General features: G+C 37.8%; 1 protein-coding gene across 1 annotated transcript; it reads right to left on the bottom strand.

Moving 5' to 3' along the window:
• Positions 1–1,235: 1,235 nt before the first annotated feature.
• On the bottom strand, positions 1,236–16,165 carry chrnb1l (cholinergic receptor, nicotinic, beta 1 (muscle) like). The gene is made up of 11 exons (XM_058396035.1): positions 15,814–16,165; positions 14,152–14,285; positions 13,293–13,337; positions 12,764–12,873; positions 12,372–12,480; positions 12,105–12,252; positions 11,408–11,593; positions 10,974–11,197; positions 9,988–10,169; positions 2,968–3,109; positions 1,236–2,875 (listed from the first exon to the last, which is right to left on the bottom strand). Exons 1-11 carry the CDS (start codon positions 15,875–15,877, stop codon positions 2,735–2,737), a joined length of 1,485 nt encoding a protein of 494 aa, XP_058252018.1. The 5' UTR covers positions 15,878–16,165; the 3' UTR covers positions 1,236–2,734.
• Between the last annotated feature and the right edge of the window lie 2,533 nt (positions 16,166–18,698).

Genomic DNA, 18,698 nt, shown 5'->3' with positions numbered 1-18,698 from the left:
AAGAAGAAAAACTGGAAGAAGAAGAAGAAGTAAAAGAAGATGTGGTAGTAGAAAAAGTAGAAGAAGTGGAGGAAGTAAAAGAAGAAGAAAAAGTGAAAGAGGAGGAAATAGTAGTAGAAGAAGAAAAGAAGAAGTGAAAGAAGAAGTATATTCATGAGGGTGATGGTCTGTAGGAAAACAACTATTCTTGTGCCTAGGTGGTGCACAGTGCTGTGTAGCACCTACCCCTTAACAGCTTAGTCTCAGCCCGTTCCCATAGCAGCTGTAGTATATCTCGTGACAGCTTCAATAAAAGAAGTGTTTGGTACAGGTTTGGATCAAATCCCTATAGACTCTGAGATCATGGCCAACTGATGGCCAAACTCCCCTTATTTTGAACCCTGCTCACCCTCATATCAAAGAATGTGAAACTCTCTATCTGTTCTCAGCAGTAAAGAAAATTCCAGTCTTGGCAGGATTCATCTAGTCTGTTGGTCATAAGCGAGACTGAAAAAAGTAGAAATCTGTGGGCTGAAGAGGGGAGGAGGAGGAGGAGGAGGAGGAGAAGGATTGAGTCCTTTTCTCAGGAATCACATACGATGGGCTCAGCCATGTGATTTATCTGACGCCTTATTGGCCAGTTCCCAAACTGTGGTCCAAATAACCTTGACACACAAAAGAGCTAAGCATTTTTTGGAACATTTCCTCCCTCCTGGTTCCCGTAATCGCATATTTGTCTCGTGCTTCACCAGCGCATTTACTACAACAAGGTAACAGAAACTACTAAATCACCCCTGAGGTGAAGACTCTCCCCTAGTCCTGCTAGCTTGGTTCTTTTGTGAGGAGAGCTGATTGTGTAAAAAGGAGGCTGAAGAAAATGCTAGAAGCTGGCTTAGAAGGTTGATGAACCATGTGCAGAAAAACATGCTGGGTTCTAGTTCTCCCTTAAAGCCAGCACTTTTAACAATGAACCAATTTATACTGAGCACTCTTTACAGACATACTGTGAGTCTACAGAATATTATTGCATGAAATGTTGTACACTGATTAAATTATTTGTTTAAAAAAACTCGTGTAAGATATGATACCTGTAAATGTATATTTTAAGTGACATTGTTCTTAGCAAAATCTAGTACATATAGTAAATTAAACAATCGATGATTTTTACAGATACATTTTATTTTTATTAGGATTGAATACATAAATAATAATACATAAATAAATGCATACCTGTATAAAGACATGCATTTCCACCATTTTAATAACTTGTAACTTAATTATATAAATTACATTTCCTGTAGTTTATTATCTCATGTATGTATATAGTTGTACAACACTCCTGATCATAGTTATGCCTGAGACAGGAATGAAGAGAGACTGGAAGATACAGCATAAGAGAAAGAGAGAGAGAGAGAGAGAGAGAGAGAAGGGTGGAACGAGTCAAAACATCTCTTTCCTAAGGTTATATATGTGAAAATGGTGTATTCCCTGCTCAAACACACTTTCTAAGCCTAGTAATTAACTGGTGAAGTAAATCCTGAGCCTTCACTTCACTTTAATATGAACAAACTGTAAAGCTCCTTTATGCAATTATCCAGTCAGCCAATCATGTGGCTGTAGTGCAATACATAAATTCATACAAAGTTTCAGGTAATATCCAGATCGAGAACCAGATTGAACATCGAATAACTGGTGGAAAATGTGAAAAGATGGCAGGTGGCAAATCTTAATTGCTCGAGGCATGGTTGTTTTTGCCAGATTTGAGAAACTACACTGAATGAGGTAGAGGAAAAGCATCTAGTTAGTGGTAGCCAGAAATGCCTTGTTAATATGAGAACTCAGAGGACAGGCTGGTTTGAGCTGATAAGTAACTCAAATATGCATTCTTTACATCCGTGGTGAGCCGAAAACATCTCACAATGCATAACACACCAAATCTTTAGGTGCATGTTTACAACAGCAGACAACCACATGAGCAGAGAGCAAGAATCTGAGGTTACAGTAAGCGCAGGTTCACTGGAAGTGGACAGATGATTGTAAAAATATCAGGCAAATCAGATCTTAAATCAGCTCATCTTTCACTAACAAATATGGCAAGATCAGATTGCCCCCCCCCATACTTATGTTTGATATCAACATGGTTTTATGCGTTGCTCTTCGCAGATTGGATAACTGCATGTATAAGTAGATGGACAGGTGTTCCTAATAAAGTGTCTTGTGAGTGTATTTTATTCACAAATAAAATTTCTCTTCGTGTTTTCACACTGACTCAGAGAGAATGCTTTTTTTTTTTTTTTTTTTTTACAGCAATGCATTAGACATTTTAATCAGACACTGCATAATGTACAAAATATTATTTCCTCTCATTTACAAGAGTAACCATGTTCCCTATACACACCCACCTCGGTGACACCATCAACTTAGCAGATGAAAAGTCAGGAATTATATAAAGACATGAGTGATCGGATCCAAGGAATCTGAAGAACGTGTCAGAAGTAGGAAAATCATTTGATCATGTGTCCATGCAAGACTGAAACTAGAACAAAATACAATACTAACGTCTGTATTGACTGTACCCCACAAATCAGACTCTAGTACCCTCTTCTGATTTGTTGTAGGAACTACAAGCTGAAAAAAATATAGCGTGTGCACTAAGATATGTTCCTCAGTTATTAGGCAAAAGCTGGAGCAATGATTACTGATGATGTGGTGATACTGTGTGTGTGTGTGTGGGTGTGCTTTTAGTCAGGTTTCCTCATGGGAAAGGGTCCACAGGCGTGTGATTGAAGCTGGCATCCAGAAACATAGCAAGAGTGCCCAGGGTGGTGATAATGATGAAAAGCCAGAGGAAGAGGCGGTCCACTACCATGGCGATGTACTGCCAGTCATCAGTCATCTGCCGGTACATGCAAACAGAAGAAAAAGGAAATACTTCAATGAGTTTGAATGAGTGTATATTTGTGTGTGTGTGTGTGTGTGTGTACTCACAGTATCATCTAGATCTTGTTTTTTCAGTTGGTCAGCCATGTAAGTGATGGCAGAGATGGCGGATTTAAGATCAGGAGGCAGGATCAGACAGAAGCTGTCACTGTCAAAAATCCTCTGCAGCTGCACAGTGTTGTCAGAGTGACTGTAAAGCACACACACACACACACACACAAACGAGAAACTTTTTTTGTTGTGTGTGTGTGTGTGTGTGTGTGTATGTGTGTGTGTGAGTGTGTGTGTTTGTGTGTGTGTGCTCTGGACACAGTACTCAGGCTACAGTACTCATTTATATCGCAGAATATCACAACAGTGCATTAAACCATAGTTTCACTGTAATGCCACAAGATCACTCTCACAGACTCCTGTAGGATATCTTTGAAAATATCACATGGTCCTTGATCACTTGTTAAATCATTACCCCCATTTTATATTGTGATATCAACTCCTTAAAATCAAATGTAAATACTTTTATGAACTATTATCAACCCAAACCAACAGAAAACACTAACAGAGAAGTAAACACATACAACAACATACAATTTTATATCCACTAGATAAGCTTCTCAGAGTGTTCAATAAGTGCTAAATAATGAAGTTTTTACAATATTTAAAACCGTGTGTGAGAAATAATTAGGCACACACACACACACACACACACACTGTTCATTCATAGAGGACACTATAAATATGACTGCAGTGGTATGTCTGTTTGTGCCCTTTCTCTTCAATGACAAATGACATGATGTGAACACAAACACACACGCACGTGTATATCTGTAACTGATGCTGTAAATATGGCTGGAGTGCTATGTTTTCTATATTCATGTAACATAAAATTAAAATAACAGTAGCCTTTTCTACAGGAGATGTTGCAGTATTTATTTATTTGGTATTTTTTAGAATATGTGGTAGATATTTATTATTGGTATTTACTAGAAGCTGATCAGTGATTTATTCTTGATTATTGCATACTGGAGATTTTCCCAGACACAGTTCTGAGGACTCCATTATCATCTCCTTGATCTGAGCTGAAGAATGGCTTCATTGTCTTAAAGAGTTAAATCAAATGTTCAAAACTCTATTCATAAACCAATAACTATGTACCTGGAGCAAAGTAACACATTCATTCGGACACTAACACTCGGCAAGTTGTCATTAGATACTGATTATTTAACTATAAAACTCCCCTCAAAGATTGTTTGGTCAATTTCTTAGTGCATTTTGTACATTTTCAGTACACAGTGCGTCACTGAATATTGTGTGAAGACACTATGCACACTGGAGGTCGGTACAGTACAGAAGTAGGCACACTTTTACATATAGCCATTCTTGTGAAATCTGCAGTATAAATCTCATACAGAAACTCTGTAGAGAAGGCGGATACGACATATGAGTTATTATATCTACAGAAACACTGTGTCTACACACACACACACACACACACACATACACACACACACATTTATCTATCTTACTACCCTTCCATTGATATAATTCTACACAAAAAGCTACCCCTAACTTTAACCTCAGTAAGCAAAAGTGAACCATGTGCACAATGCTTTTAAAAACAAAACCAAACTAATCCCCCGAAACAACAACAAAACGTGTTTTCTTTGTAGTGACCAGCCAAATGTCCTCACAAGGTCAGAAATATGATTCCGTGTCAGATGTATAGGCTCCACTTCTAAGAAAACATGTGACATTTGTACATTTTAAAGGCACCTGTTATAAGAATTCGGGGAGCCAAGGAACCAAATTAAGGGGGAGAGAGCATTAGAACAGAGCAACAAGTCATAAATTATTTTATGACATCAACCAACTCGAGCTGCAGAAACATTGGGAGAAAGAGAAAGAGAGAGAGAGAGAGAAAGAGAGATGTATGGTGAGAAAAAAAAAGAATGATAGAGAGATATAGTGCTTTGCATGCCAGCTAACATTCCACTTCTTCGCTTCAGTACCACAGACGGATGGGAACTCCCATTCAGTGCCTGACAGTCATTCCCACACACACACACACTGGGGAATTCCACAAACATTGTACTGCCATCTCCTTAAACACATTTCTTTTAAATCAAACTACACAGACACACAGCCCTAATAAATATAAAATGATTGTGAAGATCAATACAGTATTTCAGCTATTTCTCTACGTTCCTCAGCAGCACTCATCCTCCATGCATTTATTCTGTCCTCCTCACTTCACCCTCCCTTTGTGTCCTGGGCAGGATTAACCCTAATGCCCAAACTAAACAGGGGCTTAGAAGCTGGCGACAGTGGCGGGCGACTGGGCTTAGCTGGGCTGAAATCAAATGCCTTTGTAAGGAGAAGAGAAAAGACCACAACCATATGACTGGAAGACCCCAGAGCCACGTTTATGTTTAAGCTCAAAGCACAATGTAGCAGGATACTGTTAGTGTACACTACAGACTACCTATCAGACCATCCCTTTAGGGGAAAAATACGAGAGACAGTGTATGTGTATGTGTGTGTGTGTGTGTGTGTGTGTAGTTTTGATTCTTTTTTTCTTTGCTATAGGGATCTATAAAGACTGCCAAATCACCTGCTTCATACTTTAACAGCTGAACTCTTTCTACAGGGACATTCCTTAATAAGCAGTCTGCTGTCAATTCTATTACATGTAGTCCAGTGTGACAGGAGAGGAAATGAGATCCAGTGAAAATGAGTCCAACTGGGATGAAAGATTTTGGTTTCCATATAGTGCCAACATGTCAAAGCTATACTAGTTTAATCTGAGCTGTCATTATTCTATGCACAACTAATCTGCTCATTTTTCCCTTAAACTCTTTTAAATTCTAATTCCCTTTGTTTACACCGGATGCCCTTCCTCATGCAACCCTCCCATTCTATCTGGGTTTGGGATCAGCACTGAGATTTAACTCTTCAATGGCTGGGTTAACTCCCTGCCCAGGAATCGGACATGGGCCACGGCAATGAGAGTGTGGGATCTTGCCGGTGGACCATCGGGAGACTTCTTTCTTTACTAACTGCTATTAAATTTGCACCGTCAGATGAATGCATGCCTTGTGTAACTCATTTGAGCATTCTAGTAGGACTGTGAATTGTATCACTTAGAAAGAATTAAAATGGTGATGGACAGTGTTAAAAAAAAAGGAATGACTTTCCTGTTTACACAATAGCACTTTTGGCCATATTACCAGAGGTGGACAGTAAAGAAGTACATTTACTTGAGTACTGTACTTAAGTACACTTTTTGAGTATCTGTACTTTACTTGAGTATTATTTTTTCTGGATACTTTTTACTTTAACTTCACTACATTTGAAAGACAAATACTCTACTTTTTACTCCACTACATTTCTGTCAATGTCATTGAGTAGAAAGTAGTTACATTTATCATTTTTTTTATCATTTTTCTCACTCTTGTAGCGTCATGTGTTGTAAAGTTCAGTGGTTTTCCATCATTTTTTGAACTCAGTTGCTGACAAAATGGACGAAGATATGCTTTGTATATTATACACCACCAACACATTGGTAATGATGTTAGTTAACACACAAAAACGTATGCTGTGTCCAAATTCTCATACGATGTGTCTTAAATGGTATTCAAAAATAGAATTAGTATGCCCCAAATCGCAGTATACTGAAAAGAGTATTCCAAATATTCCTGGATGGTCTACTACTTCCGGTAGAAATTCAAAGTGCAGAACAATGCACACTCTAATGGGTAATATTGCCCACAACGCATTGCACACAGGAGGAAGGATCCTGGACAATGGTGTAAATGCATATTAAAACGGTGTAAATGAATTGTGGAAATATATATAACTCTTTGTTAAAGCTGTGTTGCTGTTGGGTGGTTGTACAGCTACAGTTGTGTAGCTGGGTTTTAAAGCAGGTTAGATTTTTTTTCTGACCAGTCTTCATTTACAGACCATTTGATTGAAATGTTCATGAGTGGATACACATAGATGTGTACAGGTACATCTCAAAATTTAGAATATCATGTAAAAGGTCAATATTTTTTGTCACTCAGTTCAGAAAGTGAAACCCATATATTATTTAGATTCATTACAAATAGAGTGAAATATTTCAAGCATTTATTTCTTGAAATTGTGATGATTATGGCTTACAGATAAGGAAAACCCAAAATTCTGTGTCTCAGAGAATTAGAAGTTCAATATTGGAAAGTCATGGTGTCGCACCCTAATCAGCTAATTACCTCAAAACACCTGCAAAGGTTTCCTGAGCTTTTAAATGGTCTCTCAGTCTGGGTCAGTAGGCTACACAATCATGGGGAAGACTGCTGACTTGACAGTTATCCAGAAGACAGGCATTGACACCCTCCACAAGGAGGGTAAGCCACAAAAGGTAATTGCTAAAGAAGCTGGTTGTTCACAGAGTGCTGTATCCAAGCATATTCATAGAAAGTTGAGTGGAACGAAAAAGTGTGGTAGGAGAAGGTGCACCAGCAAAAGGGATAACCGCAGCCTTGAGAGGATTGTCAGGCAAAATCCATTCAAGAATTTGGGGGAGCTTAAGACGAATCCTAGACATGGCCTACAAATGTCGCATTCCTCGTGTCAAGCCACTCCTGAACCAGAGACAACATCAGAAGCATCTTACCTGGGTCCTCTTTTCAGATGAAAGTAAGTTTTGCATTTCATTTGGAAATCAAGGTCCCAGAGTCTGGAGTAAGAGTGGAGAGGCACAGAATCCATGTTGCTTGAAGTCCAGTGTGAAGTTTCCACAGTCAGTGATGATTTGGGCTGCCATGTCATCTGCTGGTGTTGGTCCACTGTGTTTTCTGAAGTCCACAGTCAACGCAGCCATCTACCAGGAAATCTTAGAGCACTTCATGCTTCCTTCTGCTGATGAGCTTAATGGAGATGCTGAGTTCATTTTCCAGCAGGACTTGGCACCTGCCCACACTGCTAAAGGTACCATAAGCTGGTTCAATGACCATGGTGTTACTGTGCTTGATTGGCCAGCAAATTCGCCTGACCTGAACCCCATAGAGAGTCTATGGGATATTGTCAAGAGGAAGATGAGAGACACCAGACCCAACAATGCAGATGACCTGAAGGCCGCTATCAAAGCAACCTGGGCTTCCATTACACCTGAGCAGTGCCACAGGCTGATTGCCTCCATGCCACGCCGCATTGATGCAAAAGGAGGCCCAACCAAGTATTGAGCGCATAGAAATGAACATACTTTTCAGAAGTCTGACAGTTCTCTTTGAAATATCCTATTTTTATTGATCTTATGTAATATTCTAATTTTCAGAATTTTGGGTTTTCTTTATCTGTAAGCCATAATCATCACAATTTCAAGAAATAAAGGCTTGAAATATTTCACTATGTGTGAGGAATCTATATAATATATGGGTTTCACTTTCTGAACTGAGTGACAAAAAATATTGACCTTTTTCATGATATTCTAATTCTTGAGATGTACCTGTACTTTTTTGTTGTGGGTGGTAGGAGTGTTAAATTAAAAATAAATGATTATACCTGTCTTTTTTTGTCAATTCAGTTGTTTAATTTCTATAGGTTTTGTAACATTCTAAAAGCTCTTAATTCCACAGAAAGTATTGCATACAACAATGCAACAATAATAAAACAATGCGTTGACATTTACTTTTGATACTTAAGTACTTTTAAAAACAAGTACTTATGTACTTTTACTTAAGTAAAAATCTGTCTTTACAACTTTTACTTGTAATGGAGTAATGTTTGACCAGTAGTATTTGTACTTTCACTCAAGTAAGGAAGTTGTGTACTTCGTCCACCTCTGCATATTACACACTGTTATAAAAGGGAAATTAATTTAGTCACAGGGAGTTTTTCCTTTCTGCAGTCTTGTTTGCTAGGGATACATTGATAAATGTAAGATTTATATTCCGAATTTATATATTTCTGTGTTACTGCTTTGTGAGAATGTCCACTGTTAAACAAATAAAACAATTGAATTGAGTTGAATAGTATCCATGTGTGAGGGGCGGTTAGGGTTTTAAGGTGTTATGTCGAAGTGTCTTCCAGCTGGCGGGACACTGACCAGCTGTTTGTGTGCTTTGGGGAACATCATATAAAGATACTCCAGGCTAAACTGTTGGCTAAAGGAAGTGATTGCATAAACACAGGTCAATAGGTGCTTCATTCCATTAAATGTAACATAATGCACACCATGGCGATATATCCTGAGCATCACTTGCTGACATATGGCAATAGAGATTATCAGCTAACTTTAGCAGATTTTGCACTAAATGGTGCATTATTGCAGCCCATGTGCTCTGTGGTGAGCTTGGGTGATCTGAGTAATCATCACCCTCAGCAGAACACAACATCAGCACCTTGAGCAATCCTAACTTCCAATGGAAACTCATTTTTTCCAACAATTTGAGAAGTCACATCCTCAATAAATAACAGTAACAGATTCTCATTCTCAATAGGTAGCAGTATCACCACATTAAGTGGCTCATAAGTTGAACAATGTACAGCATCGGCACTATTTATGAGTGCAGTCTGTTATTGTCAGGAGGTGTTACGAAACCTCATGACGACTTTGAAATACAGCCAATTCTAAAGGAAACTGCCCTTGCAATCCACAAAGCAGTGGACTAGAAGGATACATACTGTGTTTCTGTGGTTCCGATTGGGTTGGATCAGAATGGCCAGAAGACAGGTATAATGTAGCAGTGACCTTTTATTAACTGCCATTTTATTAAAGGTCATGGTTATGGATTTGTAATTTGTGATGCAATTAATACTCATTAAGAAAACAAGGAAATAAAAGTACCCTATTAATTTCTGAAGAAAACTACCCTAATAACCCTGCACAATATTAGAGCCACGGTTTCGTATACACAACCGTCTGTTTTTTTGTTCTGCACGCAGTTTCAACACCAGATGCCTATCTATCAATGATGCAAAAACAAATCAGCATGAGTCATTAACTATCTTAATGGCACTTATCATTTAACTAATGGTTTAATTGATTATAGAGACAATTAAGAACATTTTATCTTCTTTTCTGCTTATTACCTCCCCCTCCATGGTGCGATCAGTTCAGGATTTATCTTGCGGATGAAATATTCTCCTCCGGGCCTGAAGTTGTGGTCAAAATGGGCAATAGGAGGGTCCTGTTTAGGCTCCTCCATCTGCACAGGTTCTTCTGGGTGGGGTCTGAGCACACCCAAATAGGGAGGCAGGAAGTTGATGAATACCTGCAATTATCAATAATGAAATAACTGTAAATTCTTAGTGGGAATAAGATGCAAGTCAAAGCCCTGAACCTTGAACATGTCATTTTAAACCTTTTAAATTATTTGGTTTGATTAATAAAATGTTTTTTTTTTAATGTCAATTAATGAAATAAAAACACCCATAACAAGCATGATTTTGTTCATCAGTAACTAGCTAAGATATTTCGCATGCAGTTTAGCATGCCAGCTCTGCAGCTAAAGGTTTCAGGGTATCAGATCATCCTCTAAATTTGGCAGACATAAGCCAGAAGACATGACGCTTATTTCATGATGTCACTAAGCTCATACATAACATTCCACAAATATTTTAGCATAAGGACACAGACGCTTTATGAACTTAAAGTTTTTTTAAACTGTTTTAACAAATCTGATCCAAACAACAGTCTAAGAAATTGGAGTTGGTATAAAGGCTCGGCAAAGGTTCTTTATATAGTACTTGTACATGGGAGCCCTATATAATAGTGAAACCCTCTGTTGTAGGTTTCTTGCATTTAACATTTAAATAAACATAATAAGAGAACCCTAATTGGTTCTAGACTGAATTTTATTTCCCCTCAGAATGTAATTAGTGTAACGAAAGTAAACTTTCATAATAAGCTGATCCCTAAAGGATCTTCTTTGCCTGTTGGTTTCAGCAAATAAACACTAGAACTACACTTTGATTATATATCGCTTAAGACAGTAAGTAAGAGAATAAGGACAACTGGATATCTTGTTAAAAACCTTGCTGCAGTAATGATTAATAGCACTGCCATGCTGGCTGACCTTGCGCACCCAGTTGGGCATATAATGTGTGCTGGGGGTTCTGTGGTGCAGGTTTAACACCACAACACTGAGGATGACTGAGAAGGTCACCAGGATCATTGTAAACATCACATAATTCACAATAATTGGGATTCCCAGAGATGTCTCAGGGACTCTATCAGCCAGCAGGAGCATGAAGACAGTGAGGGCAATAAGAACAGAGATGGACAGAGTCATTTTCTCTCCTGTGGGGAACACCAAAGAAGACATAGCAAAAAATGATTTATTCATAGAATCTTTTAGAGCATAAACATGACTCGAAGTGCTCCAAATGTTTAAGTTATGTGTATAGATTTTTAGGCTTTTACAAGCACAAGTGCTAAAAGCAAACCAATGAATCACCTACACTGGCTGAAAATTTAAGCACAGAGCAGAACTATTCTGTGCACACCCACCTGCCCCTGGTGGCAGATAGAACACAAATATAGCCAGCACACTAGTAAGGATGCAGGGCACAATGATGTTGATGATGTAGAAAAGTGGTTTCCTCTTGATAATCAGGTAGAAGGTGATGTCTTCATAGAGGTCCTCCTGGGTGTTCTTCCTGCTGGGTTTATGGCAGATCTGCCACTCTCCATTCTCTGAGCAAAGATGAAAACAACACTGAAATCCATCCATCCATCCTTGTATCTGTCCGTCCATCCACCCATCCATCCATCCATCCATCCATCCATCCATCCATCCATCTACAAATTATTTGCATATCTATCTATCTATCTATCTATCTATCTATCTATCTATCTATCTATCTATCTATCTATCTATCTATCTATCTATCTATCTATCCATCCATCCATCCATCCATCCATCCATCCTTCCACCCATCTACAAATTATTTGCACATCTGGGAGAGATCCAAGTAGAACTTTTAAAAAGCTTGGTAATATCTAAAGAACTCTTGGTGGTTGACATCACAGAAAATATAATGCACTCCAAATGCCCAGTAATTACCCAAATAATACAGTCTACAGGATGCACAGCACCCATAATGCCTTGTTTATAGAGAGCCATTTGCAATTGACACAGTGCAGTTTTGAAAACATCAGACAGAGGACAGAAAGTAATGATCCCAGACAAAGGAAGTGGACTAACCAGTGAAAGCATTTTCATCTATGACTATCTCATGAATCTCTTTTCCATCCTCATCCAGGCCGTACTGCAGGTCCACCTCTGAGGCGTCATACGTATATGAGCGAAACACCATCGAACAATTCTGCCAATCAAAGGGGAAATAGGCCACCTAAAGAAATACAGCTGAATATTAGCGGTAGCCTTCATCAGATGCTTGCTTATTTAATATTGTTAAGATGACGAATGGTTGCTGTTTGTAAGCTGTTTGTGCTGCAGTTTTCGTTGTACCTCAATAGAACAGGAGCTGCGATATATAGCTGGAGGCAGCCAGGAAACCGTGCCATCACTATTAACCAGCACATTCACATAAAGAGCGACGTCAAACTGCCCATCGTTACTACAAAATGGACAGAACCACTCTCGCTTAGTGCTTTTTAACAACATCTGATATACAACAGCTCCAATTTCTGACACATTTCCAGCTGTAAGTGTGCTGCCTTTGACTCTGTTATTTGCACTGCATAGTGTCGGGTGCATACACACAGAGGTCACATATATACTGTGCTTAAATAAGAAGCCATGACAGGTGGGACGTCATATTACAGTAGAGCCACAGGTTACAAGCATAGCTGTTATATATAAATATGAAGATGGTTTAAATATGGACAAAGAGCACTCACTTGTTGATTAGGTAAATGTCTGGACGCCATACTTTGGTCGGCGGGACTCGGATAACATCAATATTGTCGTAGTCCTTTGGATTCCACGACAACCTGTAGTCAGACCAAGCCTGAAGAGGGAATGAAGAAGCAAAAGCAGACAGGGACGGACATAGGGAGAGCGAGGATAAGTGATATGTAGCATTTCGTTCCTGTAAATTTACCTCTCTCTAAAATTCAGCTCCATATTGAATTACATTAAAAAAGGTTTATTATCAGTTAACAGGAAGCAGTATATTGCTTTTATAATTGAAAACACACACACACACACACAAGGAATGACACATTGGTGTAGGAATTCAAGAAACACTAATTAGCTCTACAACACCAGAGAACATAAGACATGTTACAAAAAAAGCAGTTAAGAGCAAAAGGCTCGGAGCAAAACAGAGATATAATAAATTCTAATTATACAAAGTGACAAGTGAATTAAGACAGAACAGAAACCGAGCGAATCGGTGGAGGAAGATAAACGGAGTGTGCCTCTCACCATGTTCATGAATACATTGGTTGCCATCTCTCCATTCTTCTCATCCTGCAGGAGAGGAGACACACTGACAGTATCATGCGGTGGCTAAATCCTGCAGCAGTGGAACACTCAATCCTGTTAGATGAAGTCTAATGGCCCACACATGGCCCGGCACTCTATTAAAGCTTTCAGTGGTGCCACAGCCAGCGATGAGGAAATGTTGGGAAAAATAGCATCGCATCAGACTATTTCCTTTAGCTACTCTCTTCTGTGATTATTGCTGAGCACAAATAATGGTCAGCAGTCAGACTGCAATCAGAGCTTGATTTGTAAAACATTCACAGGGCAGTAGTGGGATTTTAATTATATGCAGAAAATACATTTTCATATATCACTCCTCTTAACATAATTCTGTAGTCACTAGACTTTGGGTTACAGTAAACACAAAACTAAATTCAAACTCAAATACACACTTGCACTATAGTTCACACTTAAAAAAATGCTATCATTTATTTATGGTAGATGTTCTTAAGCATATAAATCTCTAAAAATGTCCTACATGTCAAACACAGAAGAACATTAAGCATGTCTTAAAATGGTTTTTTTGGATCATGAAGCCTGTGTTCAAGACAATCTGCTGTGTGACATATACCTATGCAATATTGATTATAATGGATTATAATGGAAAATTGATTATAATGGATATTCTTTATTGACACGTACTCCAGAGATATGAAAAATAGCACTGGTTGTTTAATTGTGCTAATAGTCTCCACCAGGGAGCTGAGTTCCCCTTACATTTCCAATCAAACTGAGCCCTGAAACATACACAATAGTGTATGTGTGTGTGTATGAGAGAGAGAGTGTATAAAAATCCTACCAGACTAATAAGCTGCACCAGCGTCATCCCGACTCTGACCATCACTGTCTCGTTCCAGGCCCGAGCAGGACGCACCTTCAGGTTATAATCCTGAAACAGATTCTGCAACAGCCTCCGCTCTGCCTCAGAAGCCCCTAAACACACAGACACACAACAGTTTCGTATTTAGCGGCATGAGGCATGGAGAGAAATTTTGTAGGTGAATATTACAGTAGATCATGGGCCTGATAAGTCCACATTGCATGATCTGACCACATATTATCATGCACAGGCAATATTTCCGAATGTTTCTGTATGTAAAAACATAACAAAAAGTATTTGCAGATAAGGTTGACTATAATCCACCAGGAAGCTTGATTAGATGAAAGGTTTACTAGTTGAATTGCTTTCCTTCTCACAAAATATGTTTCTGTGTTTCCAAAATGCAACTGTGTGGTGGTTTGTGTTGTACTGTATAACATAACTAAGGTAGATTGTGACATCAGGTAATGTCACATGTCAGATTTTGATATATTTTTGTTAATATTTATGTCATGCTGCTACTGCAAGAATCAAATAATAAATGTTAAATACATTTAGTGACTTTTTAGTTACTGTGTTTAATCTGTTCATACTGAATTTGAGAGAATACCAGGTTTGAATTTGTAAAAGTATTGAAAACCTGCTCTTCTTGTTACTGCTTTAAGAAATAAACACAGAATATTACTCAGCTTAACACGTTTATATGGATTTTATTTAACTTAGTCTACTAAGCAAATACTTACATTATCATTATGTTTTTGGATAATTCTTGTTACTCAAATCTTGTTACTGAAATGTTATGCTAATAATAAATGAATAATGTTTTAATAATATTTTTATAATAAGGTTAAATGAAAGTAAAAGCCTAAATCACATTGACTCAAACTGGTCATTAATATTATTTTCAGTCAGTTTTGACCAAACCATTCTTCTTTAGAATATGACAGAAATATTTGTTCCTTCATAAATGTATAGTGTGTCATTAATAGAAAGAAATCTTACAACAAAGAGGAAATACGAAAACTCACTTGAACAGAATTCACCAATTGATTTTGTCAGTTTTTGTCAATTGTTTTTCTTTTTTGTTGTTGTTGTTGTTTTCAGACAACTCTCTATTAATTTCATTTTATTTACTGAACAGATACTTTTATCTAACATATGATGAAATGAACACAAAGCAGATAACACTACAAGCAGTGCAACCATTTTAACCGAGAGTTAGAGGAGTAGGTAAAGGTGTAAGTGCAGATTTTATTTGGAGTGGGGATAAGTTAGGGTTTAGTTAAGTGTTCTTTAATGTACAAACGATGTTTACTGTTATGATAATATAGAGCGAGTCATGAGGCATAAAGCATTAGTTAGAGTTTGTCTCCACCTGTGCACCGTATGTTTTTCTGTTTATATTCACCGTACATTACAAGGTCAAATAAGACCGCAGCACTGCCCTTTGGAACTTAGGGTTAAATCCTTTCCTGTTTTAGAAATCTGGTTAAAACTGACTTCCAGAGATCATACCTCCAAACTGTCTCCTTAACATGTTTAAATAATTCAGCATATAATAAATAAATAATTATACTATGTTCATAACAGCATGGGATGCACCAAAAACAAACAAAAGACAGACAAACCCATTTTTCTTACCTGCGAGAGCGAACATGCTACTGAACCAGGCAACCCAAAGCAGAACCTTCATCCTTTGCTCCATTTTGTCTGTTTGTCTCGCGTCACACTCTGGCCCCTTTACCAGATAGTGATGTGCACCACGTCCCACACACTCTCACTCTCGCATACACACCGGATCTGTGTCCTTGCTCTTCTGATCAGAGGTTTGTTCAGAAAATAGTTTTGTTAGGGACGTGACCACAGCAGCTTTTTCCTCTGAACCACAGCATGATCACACCATCCTTTCTTTCCTTTCTGGGGTTCGGTGCTCTGTAGATCTGTGGGATGACTGGCACGACAGGGAATTATGGGATGTAGGGAATGGTCACATACTCTGAGGCACCTGTTGATGGGTTTGTGTGTGTGTGTGTGTATGTGTGTGTGTGCTCAGTAATTAAACAAGAAGGGAAATCTATCACAGTATGGATGTTTTGGCAGTGAGAACAAAGTAAAGCAGACAGCAGGAGCTTCTCCCCCACAGGATCGAGAGAGGACACGCACTCACATGCAGGAAGTAGTCACCCAGCACATCTCTCAGACATCTTTCATCATACCACGCTTTCATTCTTTCATTCTCTTTCATTCATTCCTTCTTCCTCACTGTCTGTCTCTCACTCACTCAGCTCCTGGCTTTATCTGCTGTGGTCAGTTTGCTCTTTGTGTCTCTCAGAGGTATGACATGCATTCATTGGGGCTGCCCAGTGTCACCAGTACAAAGCGTTGGACACTCAAGCATGCACGCACGCACACACACACGTACACGCACGCACACACACACACACACACACACACACACGTTTAAAAAAATGCCCAGAGCTTTGTTGTATTGTAGTTATTTTTTTATCATATGACATAACACAACATAAAAAAATTATCCAAAATAAAAATAATTAAAATAACAACAACAACAAAAAATAAACAACTTCAATGAGTAGCTGAATTGGAATTAATTTAAATTAATTAAAAAAAAGATATAGAATGTACAAGATATATCTTTTTTTGAAGGTTTTGAAGTTTTAATTACAAGTTGGAGCTCCAGAAAATTCCCTTACAGTAAAAGTCACCTGAACTTCATAAAATTTAGATTTAGGGGTTTTAAGCAGTTCATTTTTTCACACAGCTGAATTTTAATTTCACATTTTTTAAAATTTTATGTCGGACACATGATTTATTTTTTTCAGCTATATTACATATTACAGCTATATGGCCAAAGGTTTGTGGACACCTTACCATCACACCCATAATGTGTTTTTTTCCCCAAACTGTTGCCACAAAATTAGTATCACACAGTTGTACAGAATGTCTTTGCATGCTGTAGCTTTACCATTTCACTTCACTGGAACTGAACACAAAGTGAGGTCCATGAAGATCTGTTTTGCCCTGACCTCACCCCCCGATGTCAGTGCCTGACCTCACTAATGCTCTTGTGGCTAAATGAGTAAATCCCTGTAGCCACTCTCCACAATCTCGTATAAAGCCTTCTCAGACTATTGGAGGTTATTATAACAGCAAAGTGGAATTAAGTCTGGAATGGGATATTCTGCATACACATTTATATTATCTTATGCAGTTTATTTTCCAGTGTTAACTTTTCACATGGTAATCTGTGATTTTCCTAACTAAATAATTCTTTTATACAAGTGATCACACATTGCTCATGCCTTGTGTTAATTTCAGGGCATAATATGAGGATATATTACACCTTCATGTTATTTACATTAAAAAGAAATATTATTTTTTTTAATTAAATCATGCATTTAAAAAAAATAAATAAATAAGAGTCTTATGCATTTTTATATACAATTAAAATACCTAAAGCTTAATCCTAACCCTAGCCCTAAATACATGGATTAAACTATAGATAGTGGCTTACATCTTTAACATTATGTTCATTTTTACATTACAGACAAAGTGTGAGGAAAATATCTCAAGTTAGCTGACTAGCTAGTATTAAAAGTGCACTTGGACATAAAACCATTATTCCATGTGTTAGTAAAAGTTTATTTTTAGTTTAATTTATTTAAATTCTATTAAATTGTAAAATAATAATAATAATAATAATAATAATAATAATAATAATAATAATAATAATAATAATATTTAGATCACATTTACTGTCTCACTCCTGGAATTTGGAGGCTACTACACCATGTGAGTTATAAATAATAGCACTCAGCCTCGGCGTCTTTTTTTATACTCCGTCTATAAACAAGAGTTGATGCTCCCTGGGAATGCTGATACATTCTCCCACCATACACCGCACATGAGTAACGTGTACAGGGGACACAGAGAGAATGTGGAAGATGACAGCACTGAGCTTCCTGCACTTCCACTTTAATTCTGTTTGGACACTAAGCCAAGATATATTCAGTTCAGACAAGAGCTGGTTGAATTAGTAGAGCTGTTCAAATGCAGTACGTGCTTGGCAAGTTAGCACCGTGTCCAGAATTGAACTGGATGAAACGGCAAGGCGTTTTTCACAGCAGAGCCGAGCGAAGTGTAAAAGGGCAACATAACATGGCAATTACACTGATTTGATCAGACTCTGTGTCTGGTGCTCCAAATAAGATATGTCTGAGAAATATAAAATTTGGATAGAATGTGGCTTATAAGTCGTAATGTTATATATTGTATAAAGATAATTTTATACAAACTGATGACTTAGTCTTATCTTTTAAAGCAGCTACCTCTTTTATTAACTGCTTTTTTTCATCACACCTTGTCTTAGAAACACACTCACGTTCTTTAACTGCAAATATGTAGCATGTCAGTTTGGTCAGGCAGTTGTTTTACCTGTAAAGTGAGACTATACTACTTGTTATTTTTCACTATAATTTACAAAATAGTTTGCTCCATGGATAAAA

The sequence above is a fragment of the Hemibagrus wyckioides genome, linkage group LG07 (assembly GCF_019097595.1).
Source record: "Hemibagrus wyckioides isolate EC202008001 linkage group LG07, SWU_Hwy_1.0, whole genome shotgun sequence".
Lineage (NCBI taxonomy): Eukaryota > Metazoa > Chordata > Actinopteri > Siluriformes > Bagridae > Hemibagrus > Hemibagrus wyckioides.
The sequence above is the reverse complement of the archived record's forward strand: the minus strand, read 5'-3'. Positions and strand labels throughout refer to the sequence as shown.